The sequence below is a fragment of the Chiloscyllium plagiosum genome, chromosome 5 (genome assembly GCF_004010195.1).
Source record: "Chiloscyllium plagiosum isolate BGI_BamShark_2017 chromosome 5, ASM401019v2, whole genome shotgun sequence".
NCBI lineage: Eukaryota > Metazoa > Chordata > Chondrichthyes > Orectolobiformes > Hemiscylliidae > Chiloscyllium > Chiloscyllium plagiosum.
This window is the reverse complement of record NC_057714.1, coordinates 54,105,159-54,131,925: the sequence shown is the minus strand read 5'-3', so window position 1 is coordinate 54,131,925 and position 26,767 is coordinate 54,105,159. Positions and strand designations below refer to the sequence as shown.

Here is a 26,767-nt window from a genome sequence, read left to right as displayed (position 1 = left end):
ATAAATATGAAGCATCTTCAGGACAGCAGTTAAACATAGAAACTGCTTTCCCATGAACCCTGTTCCTCTATCAGCTTCTATGCATTGATAAAATCACTGTTTCATCATTAAAATGTATGCAAGTAATTCATGTTTTGGTACTAATCCACACAGCACTCCAGAAAAAGTTAGGGCAGACATATTCAAGAATGAATTCATGTTTAATCATAGAATCCCTACAGTGTGGAAACAGGCCATTTGGCCCAACAAGTCCACACCGACCCTCTGAAGGGTAACCCACTCAGACCCATTCCCCTACCCTATTACTTTACATTTCCCCTGACTAATGCACCTAACCTGCATATCTTCGGACTGTGGGAGGAAACCAGAGCATCCCACACAGAGTAAACCCACACAGACACAGGGAGAATGTGCAAACTACACATAGACAGTCGCCTGAGGCTGGAATCGAACCCAGGTCCCTGGTGCTGTGAGTAACCACTGAACCACCGTGCCGCCCACAGTTTTAATGATCCAGGTCTTAATGGCTTAGAGCAACCTCTGTGGTATTAAAAATTTTAATTTGCAAACTTGTGGCAGGGGAGGGTGGGGATCGAGGTCTTCAACATTGGTGGTGTTATTCCTTCAGAGTATAATGACTGTTGGAGATCACCTTTTATTAAAATAACATTTTCTTTGTATTTTGTATCTTGCTTTCTTATACACACATTTTCGTTTTTCTTCAGTTCACATTCCCTAGATAATTTCAAAATGAATTTAAATGTTTCAAGTTATACATCCCTTGATATTGTTTGCTTCAGTAGAGGATTTGCTAATCATGACTGGTTAAAAGTTTTGTGGTTGTTTGGTCCATTCACACATGCCACAGATACCAACTGAGCCCCTTTAGGAGATGCCAGGCAGTAAACGTTCTTCAGGAACAGTAGTGTACCACACACAAGTAGAGTGCCTGCTTCAATATTTGGCTAATGCACAGAAGCCGATGAAGGAACAGGGCTCACGGGAAAGCAGTTTGTGTGTTTAACTGCTGTCGTGAAGATGCTTCATATTTATTATTTTATTTGAGAACTTCAGTTTCGAAGAATTGTAGAATAATGGATTTATTTCATGTTTTGTGGAGATATCCGACTAATTTCTTTACTTGATGCGATTATATGGAATATAGTAGCGCCTCGACATACGAACGACCCCGTTCACGAACAAATCGGTTTACGAACAGGATTATACGTAAAATTTTACTTCAACGTACGTACGAAATTCAAGGTATGAACGAAGGTACGAACGCAAAAAGCCCGTGCGCGACCACGTGGTTTAATTGTTCTGCTTTGCTATGCGCACTTTGACGCAAAAGCTCTCTGGGCCCCGTGTGATCTCATTCAGTTCGTCCTTGGCGCGCGTGCTGTGAACATCGTTCGTTGCTACATCCAAGCATTCTTAAGAATTTTTTTTTGATTTTTGCATTAAATTAGCCCTCATTATGGCTCCCAAGAAAGTGAAAAGTGGTAGTGATAGTGGTGTTAAGAAGCCTAAACGTATTACTGTAGAAACGAAGAAGGAAATAATAGCTAAACACGAGAATGATGCTCGCGTATCTGATCTCGCTAAGCAGTACGACATGGCGAAATGGATCAATTGGAATTACATTAATTCAAATGGGAAAAATTGATTCAGTTTGCAAACTTTTCGGTTCGCGAACCGGGTGCTGGAACGGATTAAGTTCGTAAGTCGAGGCGCTACTGTACTGGTATGGTATTATGGATGACAGTGTTGCTGACAAAGTCAGCATGCATTGTGCAACCCTAATTGCCCTGGAGAAATCTGTGGTGAATGACCCTGCAGAACTACTGCAGTCTCTGTTGGGTTGGTACATTCACATTTCTAACCTTGAAGAAAAGTGACTGTATTCTTTCATAGCTAACCACAAATTCTAAGCCAAGGAGCCAAAGCATTGGAAAGGATGTAGATTATTTTTGTTTATTCATAAAATTTGTGTACCACTGGAAAAGCCAGTGACGTGTGGCTTGCTAGGTTATTTCAGGGGGCAGGTAAGAGTCAACATCATTGCTGTGGGTCTTAAGTCACATACAGGTCAGTCTGGGTAAAGATGGAAGATTTTACTCCCTAAAGCATATTAGTCACCAAATGGGTTTTAACCACAATTTCTTGTTCACCATTTCTGAAACAAGCTTTTCTTTTTATTGCAGACTTATTTAATCAAGTACATTTATATTCTCCAGCTGCTCTGACAGATTTGAACTTGTGTCATCCCACTATTTATTCAAGTCTCTGATTTATTAGCACTGTACTATAACCATTACACTACTATTCCTGATTTGCTACATAAATACTAGGGATACAGGACTTTGGTTATGTAAAGAGATCATGACCCGGGACTTTTATTCGTTCACTGGATGTAAGGATCATGGCAACACCAGACTTTGTTGGCTAACCCTAATTACCCTCAACAAAGCAGTGTCTGAGGCCCTTTTTGAACTGCTGCAGTGCACCTACAGTGCTGTTAGAGAGAGTTTCAGGATTTGACCTACCAACAGTCAACAAATGACAGTATAGTTCTAAATCAGGATAGAAAGTGTCTTGACAACGTTGATGCTGTCATGTACATCTTTCTGGGTGGTCATGGGCTAGCTAGGTGCTGAAGAGCCTTGGTGAGTTGCTGCAGTGCAATATTGTAGATGGTACATATTGCTGCTACTCTGTGTTGTGCCCTGTGGATGGTAAACTGTCTTTGAGGACTCAGTTGAGTTTCTCATTGCAGAATTCCCACCTTGTGACCTGGTCTTACAATCTTAGAGAGAGATGTACAGCACAGAAACAGACTCCTTGGTCCAACTTGTCCACATGAACCAGATATCCTAAATTAATTTAATCTCATTTGCCAGCATTCGATCCATATCCCTCTAAACCCTTTCTGCACATATATCTGTCCAGATGCTTTTTAAATGTTGTAATTGTACCAGCCTCCACCACTTCCAATGGCCGATCATTCCATATATGCACCACCCAATGCGTAAAAAAGTTGCCCTTTAGGTCCCTTTTAAATCTTTCCCCTCTCACTCTAAACCTATGCCCTCTAGTTCTGTGCTCCTCCACTCCACGGAAAACAGCTTGTCTATTTACCCTATCCACGCCCCCCCCCCAATGATTTCATAAACCTCTATAAGGTCACCTCTCAGCATCCCATCTTAGAGCCTACATTGTTCTGTAATAAGCAGTGAAGGGCAGGGGAAGTTGAGGGGAAATAGGCAGGTGTGTTCAAAATTAGCAGTGCAGATTGTATAAATGAAATAAATTATTTCATTAGCAGTGTAATAATTAAAAGTGACCAGCAAAAGAGCAAGATACAATATGAGGAAGTATTCTTTTAAGCAATGCATTGTTATGGAATGTTATCTGTCAAGATGGTGGCTGAAACTTCCAAGAAGAACTGGTAAAATACTTGAAGGGAAAAGAGTTTTTTGAAATATGAGGAATGGGTCAAGCTTTGGAACAAGTTGGATTGAGTTCCAAACAAGGGTCATTGGACACAAACTTGAACTCTGGGTGGAACCTTAAAGGAGTCTGAGAGGGATGGGAAATGGTGAGATTTCTGCAGAATTAGATGCGATATCCATGTGAGGTCTATCTCAACATCAAAAGCATCTCCCTCCATCTTTAATGCATCTGCCAAACAGTGAGTTAAGTTTCTTGCAAGGCAGTGGCCTGTTGTCCAGTAAGGGGGATTATAGCTGCTAAAGTGCCTTATTTACTGCACAGCTCATCTCATTCATGTTCAGCTTCCTATTTTTCAAATGTACCAAATACACTAGATGTTGAGAAAGCTCTACGTGGGAAATCAAAGCAGGTTCCTTGATGATGAGGAGCATCTATATTGTTCCACTAACTGCATGCACAACTTGTCCACTGATAGTGGTATCAACTTTCGCCAATCCTTCATGACCATCATGGCAGCTCTCTGATACACTCTAATTGGAGAATATCACTGCCACATACATATGGCGAAGATCTCTAATGAATGCAATGGAAAGGGGAATAGTTGCAGTGGGTTGGGGTCGAAACATGACAAGCACGTCTCTTTGGTTGTAATGCATTGGTCCCTCAGTCAGTGTAGCACTTTCAAGGCATGTGCCTTGACCAGGGCCACGGTGGAACAGATGATAGGGCTGGTGAAGATGCTGTTCTGCAGATTGGAACAGTCTGATGGGATCCTCCACAATAATCTGGATAGAGTTTGTCACACCATCTTGGCATACTGTGTCCTGAAGATTTGGCAGGGGAATGGGAGCAGTCTTCTGAGGAGAAGGACGAGGACACTGGAGGATGAAGACACTGGAGGAAGAGCTGAAGGAAGCTCTCCTTGTGAATGACAGACTTCAGCAGCATTAGGCAGCCAGGTCACGATCGACACTTGGTTCCACTCAATGGAAGATGGGTACAAAAGACCATCATGGACTATCAAGGTTAACATGCCAGCATTTGGTTCGCATTTGTTGTTATAAACTGTAGCGTCTATTTGTTTCTCGTGCTCCCTTTTTGCTGACTATCAATAAAAACCCTCCTGGACAAGGACAAAAATGCGGGCACTGGGGAAACAGTAGTAGGGACTCGAAGAAGTTGTTTAGATGGGAAAGGTCTAAGCACAGCGAAGTATGTGGCATGGTGGTTACACATAGACTAGGGTAAGAGAACAGGGTTGTTTGGTGTGAGGGAGTGGCTTTATGGTTGCTGTGCCAGGATGTTGACAGCAAGGGCCAATGCTGGATTACCAGCACCTCTCCGAGTGCACAGCAGCCTTAGAAAGGTGTAACAAGGCAAGGCATTCTAGACTTTCACTGGTTTTCCGTTAAGTGGTGAGTTGCTTTGGGAACAGCACATAGTGAAATCAGGATAGAATCAGACATGAGAGACCCCATGAGGCCGGGTAGGTCGGTTATGATGTACATTTGGTAAGATACGACCAGAAATCTCACTCGACGCCATGGTGAAAATAACCCCCAAAACAACTCAATGCAATTCGCACTGAGCCGATTGATGCTAGATTCACCTCTGTTTCTCTTGCCACAATGCAGAGGTTTTTCAGCACTTTGTTTTTATCCTCGCATTTAGAGTTTTTTGCTTTCATTATTATGGAATAAATTGGGAATCTGTTGCAATAAAAACTAGAAACAGCAAAATAGGCCCAATGAACTATTACTGTACTCTTTCAGTCTATGAAATAAAGACAAGTATGATCAATTACTAAAACATGAGATATTCTGTTTTAATGATTGTAATCAGACTTGGACTGCAACTGCCTTTAATTAATTTGGCTTCTGATATTTGTTACTCAATCCATTTTCTGCAGATGAGATATGAAACCTGAACTCTGAGTTTTAACTGAAAATTCTACAAATCTGTGACAGGTCTATGGCAAATTAATTTAACAGCATAGTCAGAGAAAGTCATCTTGTAGGTGTTAAGCTTAATATTCCAAACAAAAGGTCACTACATAAAGTCCTTTAGCCTCAAACCTTTTATAATGAGGTTTGTCATAAATAACAAAAACACCCACGAGAACCAAGGTGGAGATTATCATAAGTTCTAGAGTTTATAATGAGGTAAGGAAAGGAACTACTTATGATTATGCACAATCAAAACATAGAATAACATTTTTTACCTACACACAAAGTCTTCTCTAAATTTATTGAGTTAGTGTGTATGATGAGTGTGGTATGCAGAAGGAAGACCAATGGATTTAAATTCAGCAGATTTCAAATTAAATATTGGTATCAGAATAACTAATCAACCCAACCAACTTGCACTCGGAAACATGAGCTCCACATACTGGTCAGATTATTCTGACAAAATACACAACCCTCTTGCCACAGATTGCCCATCAATGTTGCAACAATATGGACACAGGCTTGGTCCAGATGCTAGGACGATCCATTCATCTTCCTCATAGCTGCAAGTAATATAGAACCATGGCACATCCAAACACCACTCTGCACTAAAGTCCTAGAACCAAGCCTAATAGCATAAATGGCTTACAATGCCACTTCAGTAAAAATGTTGACAGCAAAACAAGCATGCTTTTATTTTGGATACTGCATGTGCTTTTGGTGAAAATCAACAATTATAACCCAGGAAAACAAATCCTTCCACGTTTGAAAAACAGCACTAGCTTTAAACAAAAAGTGAATCTAAGAAGCACTGTTGTTTGGTGTCAAAATGTTTTTCTGTATTTGCAAGGCTTAAAAAAATTCATATGGAAATAGTTCCTGTCCTCCTGACTTCTGGTTCTGAAGTCGGAAGCATTACAGAAACAGCTGTCTGATGAAATACATCTCCCATTAAAACCTCATTCATTGAAAAAGCATCAAATTTAACATTCATTCTTTATCTGAGTTCTAATACTGTCAAGAAGTCAAGTTAATATTGTATTTCAATTTGGAGCTTTTAACGTATAAATATGCACAGAAATCTAAATCTTTAAAAGCTTTCCCACCTGTTTGTTCTGGGGATTTGGCTGCTGGCAGAGGCTGAGCATGCTGCGCCATAAGATCGCTGGAAAGATGAATTAGTCATTGGGCTATCACTGCTGTACAGAACAGGGTTTGTCACCACAGCACCGTCTGATCCCACCACTGTATGGTTGATGCCTTCCATGTAACTTCGAGATTCTGTGCAGTAAAGACACATTTGGTGTAAGTACATTCAATAACTGTGATCAGCTTTGCTGTCAAGTCCAAAAGTGTGTTCCATCGTGAAATGAAGTGAATGACTTCCACACAGGTTTGATGTGTTTTAAAGCATAATATCTCAAGCTAGTTATAGTGCAGCAAGAGGCAAGTTACTGATCAATCGAGGATACACGAGGATTCTAACTTGGAAACCAAATAATGCTCATGGTTTCACATGACGCAAAATGAAGTCTTTACCCAGTAATTCATTGCAGCATGTAACCTACTGCTTAGTTGATCAGCTAAGCTTCTATTTCCAAGATGAATAGTTAAAAATGTTGTTTATTTAATTGAAAAACCATGCAGATTATTGTTCCCCAGCCATTTCAGATTGATTACCAGTTTGTTTGGTACAGATAACACTTCGAAATTCTTTACCGTGGGATTTCAAATTTCTGCAAAGTTCTTAACCCACTGTCCAGCTTTAAACTTACTACCACACAACTAAGAATTCAGAAAGTTCTATATTCCTGAAACGTCCAATAGTCTGAATTAAAGTCTTGGAAAATTATTCCCTTTTGTAAATGTTACAGGGGATGAAGGACTTGTTTCTCATTTTCAAAACTGAAAGCCTCACATAGCACCCAAACAGTTAACCAATAAAGACAGACACAGGCAAAAATCAGCATTTACGAAAACTTAAAATTATAACTAAGCAGCATTCTTTTAAGCAAAATCTACCAAACATGTTGACACAAGCACAAAGACAAGATAAAGCTATCTGAAAATCAATGGAACATGAAGACTGCCCACATTCCATACATATCAAGGATAGCATGCAAACATCAGAGACAATTCTGCGAGAGAGCTTTGGAAGTGATTCAAACAGGGGCTTGCATAAGCTTGTATGTCTATTTCATATCAATAGCTTACCCTTTTATCTACAAAGAGTGCAGATGTGTCAGCCCGGCTCCAAAAAATTAAAGACACTGGGACAATTACATAGATTATTTGGAACAAATTACGGGAACCACTGACACTTTTCTCCTTATTTTTGTGAACTGGGACAAAAAGGCTCTTGTAACTTTTTTTTGTTTCCCCAGCATATCCATACTATGCATTCCACTTGCAGAGAGTGGCTTCACATTACCACCAAAAATTCCACGGCACTGGAAAGTGAACAGACCTCTTCTTTTCAAAGCTCTGCACCACAGCAGAAGCCCTCACTGAAATCCATCCTTTCATAAATTTAAAAAGGGAGGGAAGGACATGGCACTTGCAGTTTCACTTTGCAGAAAGTATGGATTTCTAAACTTGGCCAAATTTAAAAAAAAAAGAGTTTGAAAGCAGTGTTCTTTCAAAATCTAACAGTCATTTGGGAACAAATCTCAAGCATGATTAGCAGAGTTACAAACTCATTTTTATTACAGAGCAAGTTGTGAGATGCGCTGGGACTGTGAAACTTGTCTCATTTATATTTTAAGAGTGGGTTGTGAAAAAGTCATGTGTGTATAGCTATTAGGAAACATGGAGAATTTTCTTTCTTAGCTGTAGGCATCACTTGCAATTGAGGAAATACACTGTTGGCTTTAGCCAAAAGAAATGCTCAGTTCACCTACAGCTGGAGAAACAGGCTGACCAGCACTGCTGGAATTAGCCATTTACAATAGTTACTGTCAGTATCGCAATTTCCAAAGAGAGTCAGAAAATAGCACCCAAGTTGGTACCTTCAACAGATTATTTTGCCTTCTCTGTACCATGGAACTGCTGGCAACTTGAGGTCTCACTTTGTATGACTAAAAATTTGCTCCTTCTGCCATAATTGTCATACCCATCAGAAGAAAAATTGATTAAGACTGACAGATTTCATGGGTGCATTATTTTAAAAAGAATTTAAAGAGACAGTGGAGACGGATTACCAACAATATGCTGCTGAAGACAGTAAGGGCTAGATTACTAATAACAACATGGCATTCCTATTTCTTGAACATTTACAATGTTCATGTAGCCTGACATTCAACTCAGAGTCCAGGCTGACACCAAAGGGAAGTAGGACAAGGCTGATTGGGGGAAAAATCAGTCTCTGCTTTGCCTTTGTTACCGGATTTACTCGCACACAAACTACAACAACGAGGAAAGAACACTGGAGTGCAAATTCATCTCAAAAGGTACGTAAGGGTCACACAGTAAAGAGCACAGCATGATAATTAAAAACATGGAAGGCATAAAAAGACGATTAACATGCACACTTTAAACGGATCGGCATTTGCAGCAATACTGGGAAGGAATGCATGTTTAAAAAGATACGCCATGCAAATGACAGGAATGTGGTCACTGAAGAAGATTAATGACTGCAGTTGGAAAACATGCAATTTAAGTGTGTGTACACAGCTGCTCCCGTGAATAACTTTTCTTTCAAAAACTCAGCTAATATTTCTTACATGGATCAGTATATATTAAGATATCATTAAATAATTAAAATCCAAATATAAAGGAGCAATTTGACAAACTGCAAACATTTGACTACTCTCTCAAATACATCAAGAATGCCACAGTGCCTGACTAGTCCCATATAATGATCAAAATGTGAATATCCTAAGTCGAGGTCAATCCATCACCACCATCAACTCAGGGCAAGAAGAAGTGGCCTACGAATAGGAGCTTGCCAACATCCTTAGAACAAAAGGAGAAGGTGATAGGAATGCCTGTGCAGGCGTTCATCAACTGCTGTATAATATTTAAGAAAATGATGAGCTATGTGTGTAACAAACAATAATGTGGTACCAGTCTTACCAAGTTTAATGATTTATTGTTTGGTACAGTTTGCACATTAGAAAGGTTCCATGAATGCCACGGCCTCCATTTTGTTTCAGTGCAATTAGCACACCTACTCATTCAAGGACAGAAACAAACCACCACTTCACTCGCTGCTTCTATCCCCCGATCCTTCCAAGACCTCCTGCTCAATGCTCCACTCCCGTCCCATTCTCCACATCCCTCCTCTGATCATTTCATTTGCTGCTTCCTTTCCCTCCCCTCACTGCCCTGATCGCCTTTTCTCTACTGGAGAACTCGCGTGCTGCCACTCTCTTGAGCTCCCTTGGTTAGTGATCAGGAGAAGGTGGGGTGGGGGGAGGAGGAGGAAGTGTGATTGTGGTGCTATGTGGCACCACCAAGTGGTTCACACAGGGGAAGGAAAGCAGGTCAGAGGAAGGAGGCAGTGAAGAAGAGGATTCAGGGAGGGAAGCAGATTGCAAAAGGGTCTCGTGGGGAACAAATGGCAAGAAAGCAGGTAGGTGGTGCTTAGCAGGAGGTAGGAAGCCACATGAATGAGGTCACTTGGAAGCATTACTAAATTATTAACAATCACTGTGATGGGATGAGAATATTTTTGGCCAGTTGGGTTCAAGACAGCCAATACATTTTCAATGTAAAGAGTTAAGAGTCAGGAATGTAACCCACTCATTACTTTTTATTACTGCAGTGATTTTTGGTTGGGATGCTTTTATTAAAGAGCACAGTAGGAATGCATTGAAATATGATGTTAGTGTGAAGTTGAAGCCGTTCCTCAGTCCATTTATATATTAACTTACAGAGCTCAGACTGAGGCACAAGGTCTTCACATGAATTTAATGTTTGAGCAACACAGTGTCCCCTTGAGAATCGAGTCAAGGCTGAAAAGTGTTTTGTAGAAGCAATTCTATGTATAATCTCATTTCCTCTCACAAGCTTATCTTCTAATCATGTCATGTAGACAGCATTAGCTTTTCTTGTAATTACATCAGCTCATAATAAGCTTCTTGTGCACAGGATTTCACTTTTCCTCGCCACTATTCACATCCTGTTTGTGCTCTATCTTGCTGGTTCGGTTTACTGGATTCCAAATTCCAAAACTCTGTTTGCATTGCCACGAAAGGCTTGAAGACCTCCTGTTATTCCCAAGACAGGGATATAGGGATATCAAAGTATCAGTTAGCAACATGAAAATTGCAGTATGGACAATGTGGCGAGACTGAAACTACAGGATACTTGGTTTTAAATATAGTTCCTGATGATCTTGGGCATCACCAATGCTTTATCCCTATGATTTGGAGATGCCGGTGTTGGACTGGGGTGTACAAAGTTAAAAATCACACAACACCAGGTTATAGTCCAACAGGTTTAATTGGAAGAACACTAGCTTTCGGAGCGACGCTCCTTCATCAGGTGACTATCACCTGATGAAGGAGCGTCGCTCCGAAAGCTAGAGCTTCCAATTAAACCTGTTGGACTATAACCTGGTATTGTGTGATTTTTAACTTTATCCCTATGGATAGGGATTTTTTTTTAAAAAAAGCAAAGAAAAAGCTGGAAATATCATGTTCAGATCGTCACACAAGAATCTGCAAAGATATACAAATCCCTCAGTCACTGTCTCAGATATATGATCCTTCCTTGGGATTTTTCACAAGAATGACATCAAAAAATGAATAGGACATGCTACAAGATGTGAAAGAAAGACAGGAAAATAAATGAAATCGCCTATGAGGTGCTTCAGTATGGTCCTGATGATGCTCAACAGCATACATGATACGAGCAGGAGACAAAAGTAGGCATGATCATGAAGTAAATAAAAATGAAATGTGCAGACCACAAGAACAGCTAAAGTGGTTGGCTGGATTAGGAACATAAAATAGGTGGTCACGTGGAGGAGGACTCTGATGGAAAAATTGAATTGAATTTGCTTTATTGTCTCATGTTCTCAAATGAGGACAATGAAAAGTTTACAAGTCGTCACATTATGGGGCATCTTAGGTACAAGGTACCTAGGTACAGATTCTTCAATAAATATTCTTAGGAAAAATAAAGAAATAACAGGTCCAGCATTATAGATCATAGGAATAAATTAGGTGGACTTGAATGAAGAAGATCAGCCAGTCAGGCACTGAAAGGTGACTCTCACCTGATTAGAAACAAATCTGCTTCATCCTAGCCTTGAAAATCCCAGCACCTGCAGCTGGAGAGAAAGCGGGACCTATATTTAAATTAAGGTTGGGGGTGGTAAGACAGCGAGTACAAAGGTAAAGGGCAACTTCTTGGCTTGCGTTGAGCTTCAATGAAACAATGTAAGAAGTCAAAGGCCGAGAGGTCAAAGTAGAAAAGGGGTGACAAATTGAAACAGCTGGCATTAGGAGCTCAGGGTCACATTTACATTCAGACCAAACAGTTTCAACAAAGCTATCAACTAATCTCATTTGGTTTCCCTGATACAAAGGAAATTGTACAGTGAATATTATGTAAAAAGCAAGTACAGTTCACTAGCTTGGAGAAAGGATATGTAAACTGCTGTTTCACATGGAGTGGTTATTGGGGCCCTATGTTTCGAGAAGTACACAGACATGGAATGGGCCCACTTCCCAGGGTATTCGAACCAACACTGGGGATGCGGGGTCACTTAAGTTGCCTCATTTCTTTTGCAGGGGTGCCTCGGGAGACTGCTACTGCAAGATAAATGGACTATTATAGAGGAATTTTGTGGATTGCTGCCAATGACCCAAGCATGTTCTAGCTACCCTCAGGAATGTGTTCAGCTGTTACTGCTCCAGTACGTGGCCTCAGTATAGCTGCACACTAAACAAAACAGAGCATTCACTCAGTCGCCAGTTCATGCAAAGAGCATCAATTCACCAGAATAAAGTAACCAAGTAAATTCTAAAACAACACAAGCCTTATTTCACCCAAAATACTGAAATCATTTTGGTCTAATATACAGAGATCTTTAGGAAGGCCTTCTGGAATTCTTTCGACCCTGTAAACATATGGCAAAGATGTCGGCAAGCAGCCTGCAAATGCAACACTTCTACTATAAATGCAATCCAGCTACACAGCAATGTATTTAAAATTTCCCTTTCATTTAAGTAAACAAATAGACTTACTTGGAAGAACAAAGCTCCACTACAGTAAATCTGTTCACAGTCTAAAGATAGTGTTTCAATGTCAATTGTTGACTTAGAGATTATTAAATATCTTGAGGATTCAGATAAAAAACATACAAATCAATCTGAAGCCACAGTTTACCTACCAACTGAAGTAGTCATGGTGGAAAACATTCATAAGAGCAGCTATAGGTTGAATGTGTTGAAATGCTGCAATTTTAATGGAGCCAAGAGAGTATCTAGGCTTGTTGTTTCCTCTGCCAGACTTCAGTGCAAAAGCAACAAAGCAAGAACACCACATATAAAAAAAACGTGATTTCATTAAAGAGGTTATCCAGTCTCAGTTTCCCGTTCTTTCTTACTTACAGTCTGCAATAAACTCAGTACAAAAGCACAACTCCCGCAGAGACTGGAAAGGAGAAAAGGCAGGGCTATTCTAAGTGAAGATGTTTGATCAGCAACAGCTTAATCCACTCTGCCCATATGGAAAATAATTCAACAATGGTTTCTGCTAAATTTGCTCCTCTCAGCCACAGCGAGCCTGTTCATTCAGTGTATTCATGCTCTCACTGCAGCCTCATTTGCATTTAACTTTTAACTTGCACAGGAGCTTTGTTTAGCACCCTCCCAATCTGCTTCTACCAATGAAAAAGTACTACAGAAGTCAAAGGTCAAAATACCCCTCAGGACAAATACTTTGTGCACATTTTCTTTACTGCCTAAAGGTACACAATCCTTAAGTGCTTCCATTATTAAACTGGCTTTTGTCTAAAAGAAGTGTGGACCATGTCGAAATGCATAATGCAGTGCGTATCATATTTTAGATCATATTCACTTGCAGCATTTCCCTAGCCATGGGCAATGAATGTTTTAAAATTAGTTGTTACTGAGTCAAAAATAAAACTAAAAGCTTTCAAGTCACATAACCAAGTAGCCAAAATATTGTTCGTTTTCAATGGCTGTCCACATCTGTTGCAGGCTCAGGAAACGGATAAGCAAGTCAGAGGGAAAAGAAACTTTAAAATAAAACAATTGACAAGGGCAGGCTTGTAACTCAGCCAGACATCCTTGTCACTTTAAAAAGCTACAACTACTTTATGCTTCTCATGCACGTTGTGAATTACCTTAAACTATTAGTAAGATATTCATGTTCAGTGAGGGCAACCAGAATTTCCAAAGCGAAAAGTGGGACACAGTGAAAAGCCACAGAGAGGCAAGGCTCTGTGACGACTGACATGTTGGATGAGCAATGGCAAGACTCTGTAAAGGATTGTTTCAGTTGGAAGCTCATGTGATGGCATTTTCAGGATATGCCTCGCCACAGGATTGGCAACATTATTCCATACATCGTTTAAAAGGCATTGTTAGCAATGAAGCTATCAGTGCCAAAAATAGAGTGATAACTTCCTCACACATAAGAGGATGATGGGGAGAAAGATACAACAGACATTTCAAGAAGATTTTCTCTCCTAGGCCCAGTTTATTTTTAACCAAAAAAGGAAAGTGAGAAAACTGAGACATTTGGACTATTTTAGGAAAATGGCAGAACATTAAGAAGCTTAATGGAAAACCAGGAGCATGCATATTCTCATGATACTTGGGCATTAAGATATTTTTTCCTGCCTTCGTCCATTCTTCTTTCTTTTGGTTTGAAACAGGACTATGGTCCTTTGATATCGCTTCCAAGGTAATCGCTACTGAGAGAAGTCTTCGACAGCCAGTAGTAGATGGTAGAAAAAACAGGAAGGCAGATTCTTATTTAAATGGCTATCAATTGGGAGAGGGGAATGCGCAACAGGATCTGGGTGTCCTTGAACACCAGTCACTGATGGTAAGTATGCAGGCATAGCAGGTAGTAAAGGAGACAAATTATATTTGATTTGATTTATTTGAGTTGCTTTATTATTGTCACATGAACCTAAGTACAGTGAAAAATTTTGTTTTGTGTGCAGTACAGCAGATCATGACGTAACAAAGATCATAGGGTGATTGAACAGAGGGAGGAATACAAAGTTACAACTGCAGAAAAGGTGCAGAAAAAGCAAGATTTGAACATCTAACAATAGATTTTAAATTTGAGGTGTCCATCAGAAGTCTAGTAACAACAGGGAAGAAGCTGTTCTTGCCCTTGTTGGTTCCTGTGTTCAAGCTTTTGTATCTTCTGCCTGACAGAAGAGGTTGAATGAGATTATAACCGGGGTGGTAGGGGTCTTTGATGATGTTTCTGAGGCACCCAGAAGTGTGGATGGAGTCAATGGATGGAAGGTTGGTTTGTGTGATGGACTGGACTGTGTTCACAACTTTCAGTTGTTTCTTATGATTCTGGGCAGAGCAGTTGACATACTAAGTTGTAATGCATTTGGATAGAACGTTTTCTACAGTGCATTTGTAAAAGTTGGTGAGAGTTCTTATGGACATCTGAATTTCTTTTGCCTCCTGAGGTTGAGCTGGCACTGTTGTAGTGTGCTCGCCTTTACAGTGAGAGGTTTGAGTACAGTAGCAGAGGTGTATTACTGCAATTAAATAGGGTCTTGATGGGACCACACCTGGAATGCTGCGTACAGTTTTGGTCTCCTTCACTGAGGAAGGATGTTCTTGTTATAGAGGGAGTACAGCACAGGCTTACTTAACTAATCCCTGCAATGGTGGGAATGGTGTGTGAAGACAGCTTGGATTAGTCAGGATTATATTTGCTGGCAATTAGAAGAATGAGAAGAGAACTCATAGAAACATATAAAACTCTAACAGGATGAGACAAAGTAGATGCAGGAAGAATGTTTCTGATGGCAGGGAAGTCCATAACCAGGGATCACAGTCTCTGGATACAGGGGGAGCCATTTAGAACTGAGAGGTAAAGGAACTGCTTCACCCAAGGAGTGGTGAGCTTGTAGAATTTGCCACACAAGAAGCAGTCAAGGCCAAAGCATTGTATAATTTCAAGTAGAAGTTCAATATAGCTCTTGTATCTAAAGGGATCAAAAGATGTGAGGAAAAAGTGGTAGTAGGCTCCTGAGTTGGATCAACTAGGAGAAAGTGAGGATTGCAGATGCTGGAGTACCAGAGTTGAAAAACGTGGTGCTGGAAAAACACTGCAGGCCAGGCAACATCCGAGGAGCAGGAGAATCGACGTTTCGGGCATAAGCCCTGCAGGAGAGCAGGCTCAAAGGGCTAGATGGCCTACTCCTGTTCACGTTTTTTATGTTTCTATCCTGTTTAGCTATCGGGTCATCACAACTGAGAACGAACTTGCTCTCACTTAATACCACCAGCTGAACCACAACTGATACACAAACTTACAAATTCCAGGTCAGCGGTGGGTCCCCAACTTCAACTTTGACACACAAACACGAGGGAGGGATTTGAAACAACTTCAAGTCATGGAGCTGTACAATCAGAGGTGCCGATGCAGCATTTACCTGTTCAAGTGGATGTAAAAGGTCCCAGTATGTTGTTTTGAAGAGGAGCAGGGAAGGTATTGTAGTGTACTGGTCAATATCTATGCCTTAAATCAACACCACATAAACAGATTACTTGATCATTATAACATTCCTGTATGTAGGAGCTTCCTGCGTACAAAATTGGTTGCTGTATTTATAATAGTGTCTACAATCAAGAAATGGGCTATAAATTTTCAATTTGAGAAACCTTTAAGAAATCTGGTGGTATTTACATTCATAAATGCAAGACTTCAATTTTCTTTTAAAATTGCTCTGTTCCAGTGCAAATGGTTCTCGACCCTGAAATCTCTCCTTCAACTAAAATTTCATATTCCTGATTTCTTCCTGGTGAGCTTATTCTGTAATGTTTTGTTCTGGTTTGAATTCCTTTATTTTTAATAATGCCCAAACCATTCTATATAACAATAGGATTATTTGTAACACTTTTCTCATGTAGAACAGGAGGAATACTCGGTACAGTATGGTTAGATAGTAAGGATACTGATGCAGTGGAAGGAAACTGAGGGAGACTGGTCAGGGGAAGGGGAAAGAGTTTGATGAGCAGGAGCATGGCAACTGCATGATTAGTGACTGATTATAGAGTTCACAGATTTGTCCTTCCAGCACAATGGAAGATTTAGTAAGGGCCAATAAGACAAATGAAGATTAGGGTCAAACTGTGGCCTTCTTACAAATAATATTGAGCAGATTCTTAAAATGCGGTGATGGAGGCTGGTACAATTGCAACATTTAAGAGGCATTTGGATGGGTATATGAATATGAAGGGTTTGGAGGGATATGGGCTGTGTGCTGGCAGGTGGGACTAGATTGGGTTGGGATATCTGGTCGGCATGGACGGGTTGGACCGAAGGGTCTGTTTCCATGCTGTATATCTCTATGACTGCAAAATCTTAAAACTGAGTTTCCAGATTTTCCAGTACTGGTCATTTCTATTCAAAAGGATAGGGAAAGAATTTGCAGAGACATACATGGAAACAAGCAATTTCAGTTAGATTTCTGAGATCAACTTAATATTGTACGTATCTCAAAGCACAGACCTAGACGAATGCTGGGAGCAAAGGGCTTTCTAAGGGAAAGTTAAAGGGATGGGGTTAATGAGAGTAGAGGGTCACTCTGGCAAAAAAAAATCAAAGTTTGAACCCTAACAAATGCTTCAACTAATTTGTTGACGCTGAAGGAGAGGAGACAAATTGACAAGCAAAACAAATTTAAAGAATACTCAACAGCCGACCATTTAAGCTGCTCTTTGAAAATTGCGAGAGAAGGGTTAGTGCATAATCTAACTGTCAGGACAGTTTATGTCAGGACCCTTTATGACATTCCACTACACAACCAGAGGTCAGTGCTGGAGCATGTCTTTCCAATGGTGGAGCTAAGATGCACACCTGGGTGAACATTAATGTCACTTGGATGTTACCAGTCTATGTGACATATTAGGACAGCTGGCCTTGCAGCATGTGGCCCAGTCATGCACCTGCCCCTCTGTTGATCTCTATTCTGAGAGCCGGTATCCAATGGTTACAGTCAGGCAGATGCAGCCACACCTCAAATTATGGTTGGCATGCAATCTTCAAATATCCACCTTCAAACAGTGACCATGTGTTTCAGGAAGAACTCATGTCAGTGGAGCTCACAAGTTTGTTACTCCAGCAGGGAGAGGAAAGTCCAGATGACGAATGATAAGCCCAAATAATTCAAATCCTATTGCAGATGTGAGGGTGCAAGCACATAGAAACAGAGCTGTACTCATATTACCTATCCTATGTTGCTCATTTTCTTCTTTTTCCAAATAGCTCAGATAGAAAGTCAAATTGAAAAACCATTCAGGGCCAATAGTGGTGCTGTGGAGTTAGTTTCCCTTTGAAACTATCTGCTCAAAGTCTTGAGAATCTTAGATCTACAGATACTAACCAGTTACAAACTGACTGAAGAACATTACCAATAACATTAGTGTGTTCTTTCCCTCACCTTAATTTCCTACGTTTTAGCAATGTTGAAGATGTTTGCAAATGATTTAGAAACAAAATCTATACAGATATTGGGAGGTGCAGGATCTTTCCAGCCAGATGTTACCATTACAATAATGCTTCCTGCTGTTTGAGGTGAAGACTGAGCATGCCACCAAACCCTGTCCTGAGAAAGTTACCTAATATAGTAAAGTCAAAGAAAATGTCACATCATTGGATCCCAGCCTACTTTGATGATTATGAATGTCTGTGTTCTTGGAAATCCTGGTATTCTGTTCCAACACAGGATGTACTGTTGGTCAGGAAATTTGAATTAACATAGCAGAGACTGTAAGAAGAGCTCCAATGGGTACAGATAGCTATCTATGGTTTAAAAAAAAACCTCAGTCATGTGTGAATGAGGCTAAATATTTTACATTATTCATAAATGCTTGCAACAGTAAAGTTGTAATGAATGTCTACACATCACTTTTGTTGTAAAATGTTATTTTAAATATACCAAAATTTAGATTGCTGAGAGTTTTCACTTGAACCTATGTTGTGTTCCTGAAAATTGCAACTCTAAGTGAAATACCTGCTAGTGAATCACATTTTCCCATTAATGGCAATTTGAAATACTTTAAACTGCTAGATCCCTAACCTGGTAAATTGAATTGTTCTGAAAATAAAGTAAATTTTAAAAATACTTATAAAAATGTAACTTTCCACATGCAGCACTTCCCACTCACCACTGATCTTGCTTGCCAAACCTTCCACTCCTTCGGCCTTCTGGTCACTGCAATCCTTCCCCCTCTGACCCCCAGATCTGCAGCCTCTCCCCTTTAGACTTATAGCCTCACTGAATTAATTAGAATTGGAAATAAAGACTGAGGGAGTTGGAATGAGTTAAGCCATTGTGTTTAATTTAAGCCCCATTTTTGTTCAATGTGGATGTTGGAAGGGTGTGTTAGATATTTGCTTCCTTCTTCCCATTCAAAGGACATAGCCACTTGTCCATGGATGCCCCAGGCAACTGGAAAATAGGTGAGTCAAGGGCTGACAGAGATATCTAAAAGGTTTTGATGGGCTGAAAAGATCAATGCTGGGAAATGCATTAAACCCTGCCCAATACAAGAATGACACATATTCAGGGCAATTAATATTAAAAATGCCTGGTTCTGAGATCCAAGCTACTACTAAGAAGAGAAAGTTGCCTGGTCCAGAGATCCAGGATACTGTGACAAAAGAAAGTGCTGCTTTAGGGCAGCCTTCCTCCATGAAGGAAATCATTAAGGTCCACCACATAGTACAGTGGAACAATTGTTTTTATTTACTTCAGTCATTGCAATGGTCTGTTTAAGATTTCACCAGAGTTCAAGTCAAACATACACTTTACCCCCTTGAAAAGATGACCCATATGAACATTCACTCCGTGAACTTTGTCCTAAAACACTGGTCTCCAAAAATCAACCTTTATGTGACTGTCATTTTTTTATTTGATTCTCTTGCAAAGATAGATAATGTGTGAATGTGTAAAATTGTAAAACTCACTTAAAAAAATTGAATGAAATAGGATGTGAATCACTTGTTTATTAATTTAAGAGGATAATCTGAGCATTATAGCTCAGATCCATAGCTCCAATCCATTCCTTCACAGCTGCAATAATAAGGCTTAAAATAAGTCAGAACAAATATTTGTTGAAACTAAATATAAAGTTCCAGCTGAGCCAAGTCCTCTGACTTTTTTGTTTTCAATGAAAATTCAAAACTTTATAGCTAATTGCAATGTACGTGGTAATAAAAGTTTGAATTCAGCAACAAAATTACATCAAAAGATGGAGTTTGGTTTTAGTTTACAAAACCATAAACCATATAATACTGGAATAGTAATTGCACAGCTCTTTTCACATGGTCACCCCTCATGTCTTAACTTCTGTGTACAAACAATGCGTGGGAATGCATAGACAGGAAACAGAAACAGTGTGAAACTGCATTTTATGATGAACTGGACAAGCAGCAGCTGGGGAAACAATATTGTTCCTGGCAGATCAGCAGTGCTGGCCACACTCTGGGCTTGCTCTGGTCAAAATCCAAATAGTGCATTCAAACTCTCTATATTTCATAGAATCCCTGCAGTGTGGAAGCAGGTCATTTGACCCATCAGGTTCACACTGACCGTTCGAAGAGCATCTTACCCAGACCTACCGCCCTTATCCTGTCCCTGTAACCCTGCATATCCCGTGGCTATTTCAAATAAACTGCACATCCTTGGACATTATGGGTAACTTAGCATAGCTTATCCATCTAACCTGCACATCTTTGGACTGTAGAAGGAAACCTGAGCACCCTAAGGAAACCCACGCAGATGCTGGAAGGACATGCAAACTCCACACAGACAGTCGCCCAAGGGTAGAATTGAACTCAGGTCCCTGGTGCTGTGAGGCAGCAGTGCAAACCACTGAGCCACCACATATCCTATGACTGAAATAGTTTTATGAATTATCATTTTCCAAAGATTGGTATAGCATGGCAATTTGGAATGGTTTTAAACATATATTTTTACAAAAGAAAACATAGAACAGTAATCAAGTTGTTGTACATCAAGAATCCTGTTCCCATGGATTATGTGTCATAAACTCTACCGCATAATAATAACCCCTGCTTTAATATTGTAGTGACCTTGTCAGTAAAATCTTCATCATATGCAGCACTAAATCAAACAGACCACAGGAGTCTTAGTTCAGGATTGAGTTAGATTCAGTGCAAGTGTTGTAAGTGGTTTGAGTTGCAGTATTTCCATCTTTAAAGCCTGCTGAAATGTGCTTTTATGTGGATTACGGTGGGCTCTTTGAACAATGTACCTACTTGCGACAGCCTCAGTACAGTGATGAAACACGTTGTCAACAATGCTATCAATAGCACTTGCTCAGAAATAACCTGCTCGCTGATGTTCTGTCTGGGTTTGGCCAGGGCCAGTCAGCTTTTGCCCTTAATACAATCTTGTTAGAAACTTGGACAAAAGAGCTAAACTCTAGGATTGTGTTGAGAATGACTGCTTTTATCATCCAGGCAGAATTTGACAGAGTATGGTGTCAAGGATTCCTTGGAAAACTGGTTTCAATTGGAATCAGGAGGAAAACACTCTACTGGTTGAAGTCACACCAAACACTAAAATGGCTAGGGTTTTTGGAGTTCAGTCATCTCAGTCATGGAGTCTTACAGCATGGAAACAGACCCTTCAATCCAACCTGTCTATGCCAAACAGTTTCCTAAACTAAACTAGATCAATTTTCCTGGCACTTGGCCTATAATCCCTCTAAACCTTTTATATCCATGCACTTGTCCAAGTATTTTAAAAATGTTGTAATTATACCTGAGTTGCCCCTCGGATCCGTTTTAAATCTTCCTTCTCTCATCTTAGACCATGCCCTCTAGTTCTGAACTCCCTTACCTGAGGGAAAAGACATTTGCCCTTCCTTTTATCTTTGCCCCTCATATTTTATAACCCTCTCAGCCTTTTATGCTCCAGGGAACCAAGTCCCAGCCTATTCAGCCTCTCCCTCTCACTCAAACCCTCCAGTCCCAGTAACATAATTGTAAACCTTTTCTGCATCCTTTCCAATTTAAAACTATTCTTCCTACAGCAGGGAGACCAGAATTGTACACAGTACTCCAAAGGTGATCTCACAAATGTGAGCTTTTGTGATTTGTGGGTGGCACGGTGGCACAGTGGTTAGCACTGCTGCCTCACAGCGCCAGAGACGCGGGTTCAATTCCCGACTCAGGCGACTGACTGTGTGGAGTTTGCACATTCTCCCCGTGTCTGCGTGGGTTTCCTCCGGGTGCTCCGGTTTCCTCCCACAGTCCAAAGATGTGCAGGTCAGGTGAATTGGCCATGCTAAATTGCCCGTAGTGTTAGGTTAAAGGGGTAAATGTAGGGGTATGGGTGGGTTGCGCTTCAGCGGGTCGGTGTGGACTTGTTGGGCCGAAGGGCCTGTTTCCACTGTAAGTACACTGTAAGTAATCTAATCTAATCACCTTTGGAGTACTGTGTACAATTGAACTCCATCTGGCACTCCTCTGCTCTTGGTCCAGCTGATCAAGATCCTGTTGTACTCTTAGAGAACCACCTTCACCATCCACTATACCGTCTACTTTGGTGTCATCTGCAAACTCACCACACTAACACCAATTACACATGCTTCCAAAATTCACATCCATATCATTTATATAAATGGCAAAAGACAGCAAATCCCTGTGGAACACCACTGGTCACAGGCCTCCAGTCTAAAAGATACCCCTCTATCACTACCCTCTGTCACCTACAGTCAAGCCAATTTTGTATCCATTTGGCTAGCTCTCCCTGGATCCCATGTGACCTAACTTTACTAATCAGTCAACCGCGTGGAACCTTGTCAAAGGCCTTGCTAAAGTCCAAATAGCCAGCATCTACAGCTCTGCTTCATGTATGTTGTTAGTCATGTCCTCAGGACATCTCTGCAGGAGTTCCTCAGACTACTGTGCTAGGCCCCATGACCATCTGCTGCTTCATCAATAACCTTCCCACCATCACAAAATTAGTACTTGGAATGTTTGCTCGTGATTGCACAACATTCAGAACTGTTTGCAACATTCAGAGATTGACACAACCCATGTCCATCAGAAGAATAACATCCAGATTTGATTTGATAGGTGACAAGATTTACAATACACAACTGCCAGCCAATGACCATCTCCAACAATGTCATTTACATAAATGATTTGGATGCAAGCATAAGAGATACAGTTAGTAAGTTTGCAGATGACACCAAAATTGGAGGTGTAGTGGACAGTGAAGAGGGTTACCTCAGATTACAGCAAGATCTTGACCAGATGGGCCAATGGGCTGAGAAGTGGCAGATGGAGTTTAATTCAGATAAATGCGAGGTGCTGCATTTTGGGAAAGCAAATCTTGGCAGGACTTATATACTTAATGGTAAGGTCCTAGGGACTGTTGCTGAACAAAGAGACCTTGGAGTGCAGGTTCATAGCTCCTTGAAAGTGGATAATGAAGAAGGCTTTTGGTATGCTTCCCTTTATTGGTCAGAGTATTGAGAACAGGAGTTGGGAGGTCATGGTGCGGCTGTACAGGACATTGGTTAGGCCACTGTTGGAATATTGCGTGCAATTCTGGTCTCCTTCCTATCGGAAAGATGTTGTGAAACTTGAAAAGGTTCAGAAAAGATTTACAAGGATGTTGCCAGGGTTGGAGGATTTGAGCTATAGGGAGAGGCTGAACATGCTGGGGCTGTTTTCCCTGGAGCGTTGGAGGCTGAGGGGTGACCTTATAATGGTCTACAAAATTATGAGGGGCATGGATAGGGTAAATAGGAAAAGTCGTTTCCCTGGAGTCAGGGAGTCCAGAAGTAGAGGGCATAGGTTTAGGGTGAGAGGGGAAAAGATATAAAAGAGACCTAAGGAGCAACTTTTTCACGTAGAGGGTGGTATGTGTATGGAATGAGCTGCCAGAGGATGTGGTGGAGGCTGGTACAATTGCAACATTTAAAAGGCATTTGGATGAATAGGAAGGGTTTGGAGGGATATGGGCCGGGTGCTGGCAGGTGCGACTAGATTGGGTTGGGATATCTGGTCAGCATGGACGGGTCGGACCGAAGGGTCTGTTTCCATGTTGTACATCTCTATGACTCTAATAATATCTGCGCTTGCACAAGTCTCTCCTGCATATTCTGTCCTGTCTGGGGACATCAGGATATTAGAAACAGGAGCTGGAGGATACTCAGTCCCTCAAACTTGACCCACCATTCAACAAGACCACGGCTGATCTCACCAGACCGCAACTCTTCTTTGCTGACAGCTCCTTATATGACAAAGATGGCAGGGGACTAGGTCTCCCATCCCAACCTCATCTGCTCCATCTGTTTGTTTTGTTTTAGTTGTTTCTTTCTTTAAAAAAATTTTTTTTATTCCAACTTACTCGAGTGGAATAGGTTTGGATTGGACCTGAGGTCAGTGCAGACTGCATGCAAGTCCCTGGCATGAAGACTGGAGGAGAGTCCCTGGGACTGGAGTTGCGTAGGACTGTAAATTGTGTTTATTTCTTTATTTTTCTACTTTATTCCTATGCTGGACTTCTTATTTCTTATTTTTTCTATTAAATCAAACAATTTGTACTTAAGTATCTGTACCTAGATATGTTTGTATGAAAGATAGCACCAAAAGTAGCAACTTGTAGACTTTTCACTGTACTTATGAGAATACATATGACAATAAAGCTGATCCTAATTTTAAAATAAACTATGATTAGGCCCTGACATTCAATGGCATCAACGTTAATGAATCATCTACTACAGGTACTTCTCAGATAATGTGTATTCTGGCAGCATGATTTGCTTATATCATCACTGGGGATTTAAAGAACGGTATTTGAGAACACCTACTTCTGTTTTTAACAGTGCAATTCCAACAGTGATTGTTCACACACTTCATTCTGCACATGTGCCAATGCCAGCTGCCGACAGAACAGCTATTTGTGAGAGGTACACTACTTCGAGAATTATCCCTTCTTTTTTGAAAAAAATGGAAGAGCACAGTGACAAGAATGTTAGCAAGAAGTGTCCTGGTGATAAAATTGTGGGTGGTGAACGCAAAAGAAAGGCTATAACGCTGGAACAGAAGCTAAATACTATAAAGACATTTGGGTGATTTTTGAGTGATCGTGAGTGATATTTTTTGCTGGTCTATCCCTAACCTCATTTTTCACATGGGCCCCATTATTTACATTAAACAATTTTCTATTAAGTGAGGTTTCACTACAATGCAACTACAGTGTTATAGGAGAACCACCTGTATTAACATCCTGGGGTTATCATTGACAAGAAACTGAAGTGCACCAAAGTAAATACTGTGGCTTCATGACTATAGGTCAGAGGCTAGGAATTCTGCCTAACAACTAGAAGGCACAAGTCAGGAGTCTGATGGAATACACTCTCTTGCCTGAGTGTGTGCAGACCAAACAAAACTTCAGTAGCTTGATACAATCCACGATAAAGCAGCCCACTCAATTGGTATGCCTTCCATCACCTTCAACACTCATCCCAAACCACCAATTCACAAGTAGGAGCAGTGAACACCATCTAGAAAATGTCCTGGAATGACACACCCAGGGTCCTTCAACAGCATCTTCCAAACCTGTGAACTCATCACCCAGGAGAACCAGGGCAGCAGATACATGGGCACATATCCATTTGCAAGTCTCCCTCCAAGCCATTCACCGTCCTGATTTGAGATTACACTGCTGCTCCTTCACTGATACTGCAACACAGCCCTGGAATTTCCTCCCTTGCAGCACTATGGATGTACCCACAGCCCAACAACTACAGCAGTTCGAGAAAGTAGCTTTCTACTATATTCTAATTGGATGAGCAATAAATGCTGGGTGGCACTTCTTATGAACAAAGGAAAAAAAAGTATAAGCAACTACAAAATCTGGTGGGAGCAAGGTTGAAAAGCCATTTACCAACTCCTTCAGTTGAACGGGGTTATGCCCTTTGATGGCTGTAGAGTTACAGTCCACTCCAGGAACTTCAACAGAAAGATCGAGGGTGTTCTCCAATAATGCTGTGGAACTGAGGGAGTGAGGTTCTGTTAAAGATCCACTTTCAAAGTAGGACATTCAACTGAAGCTCTGTCTACTCTGTAAAATGGACATAAAGAATCCCATCGGACAACTTTCAAAAAATGCAAAACAGTTTCCTTGGTGTCCTGGCTAAAGTTAACCATCCAATCAACAAAGACAAAACAGATTTGATAGTCATTACCATTTTGCTGCCTGTGAGTGACTACACTTCAAAAATTTATCATTCTCGTAAAGCACTTGGGGACAGTATGAGTTTGTGAAAACAGAACTGCAATTCTTTTATTTTTGTAATCATTCCATGACTTAAAAGAGTAATTTCTGTTTAACGATCTTCACAATTCAATTCAGGTCTTCTGGAACTCCTGTCTAATTCAAATTCTCAGATTCTGTACTATTTTATTCTTTCAATGCTCAGCAACACCTGTGGGTTGCCAGTTATCAATTTCAAAATCTCTGCCTGATTAATCTGTAATTTATATCCTCCAGCCATTCATGCTAACTTGTCTCACTACTGCCCTCCTTTGTATCCCCTCACATATTTTCAAGTTCAAAAGTCTCCTCAAAATCATAACATACATGATTTTGCTCCAGTTTAGAGCAAAACCATATCTTACTGAGACCTCCTTGGATTCTATTATTAGCAGGTTAAATGTTAAGTAGGAGCAATCCAGAGCATGATACTTGGACCATGCTTGGGAGTCACCAGTACCTGTGTAACCAAAGGATCTAAAACCTTGTAACAAAATGGAAAATCTTTAGCCACATTCCTGTAACTTCCCGAAATTCATTCCCTGAAAGTATAAGATCTTGGAAAAGCTTGACAGAGAACAAGACTTCAATATATACATCGCTCAAACATTTTGTTGCAACTAAACATGAAATGCCATTTCTAATTGGTTATGATTATCATTGCAAGATCTGTGGAATCAAGATGAGAACAATTTGAATGAAGCTGAACATAGATTTGCACAACAGAAGGAAAACACACATTCTACTCTTTGTGCAAACCAATGGAAATCAATGTATCACATTTATCTTGTCAAAGAGTCAAACTTAACCTGCCATTCTGCCCAAAAACTTCCAGGATGCAGCTCTGGTGTTTCAACCACATTACAAACAGGTTTATTCATCT

The 26,767-nt window shown here is 40.5% G+C and overlaps 1 protein-coding gene across 5 annotated transcripts in view; it reads right to left on the bottom strand.

The window, feature by feature from the left end:
- The window catches only part of LOC122549908 (tensin-3-like), a 434,491-nt gene that overhangs the window by 23,296 nt on the left and 384,428 nt on the right, over positions 1-26,767 (bottom strand). For all 5 annotated transcript variants that reach the window (XM_043690124.1, XM_043690125.1, XM_043690128.1 and 2 more), the window contains one exon: positions 6,506-6,680. In XM_043690124.1, the coding sequence (XP_043546059.1) occupies positions 6,506-6,680 (175 nt within the window). The remainder of the gene's footprint in view (positions 1-6,505; positions 6,681-26,767) is intronic.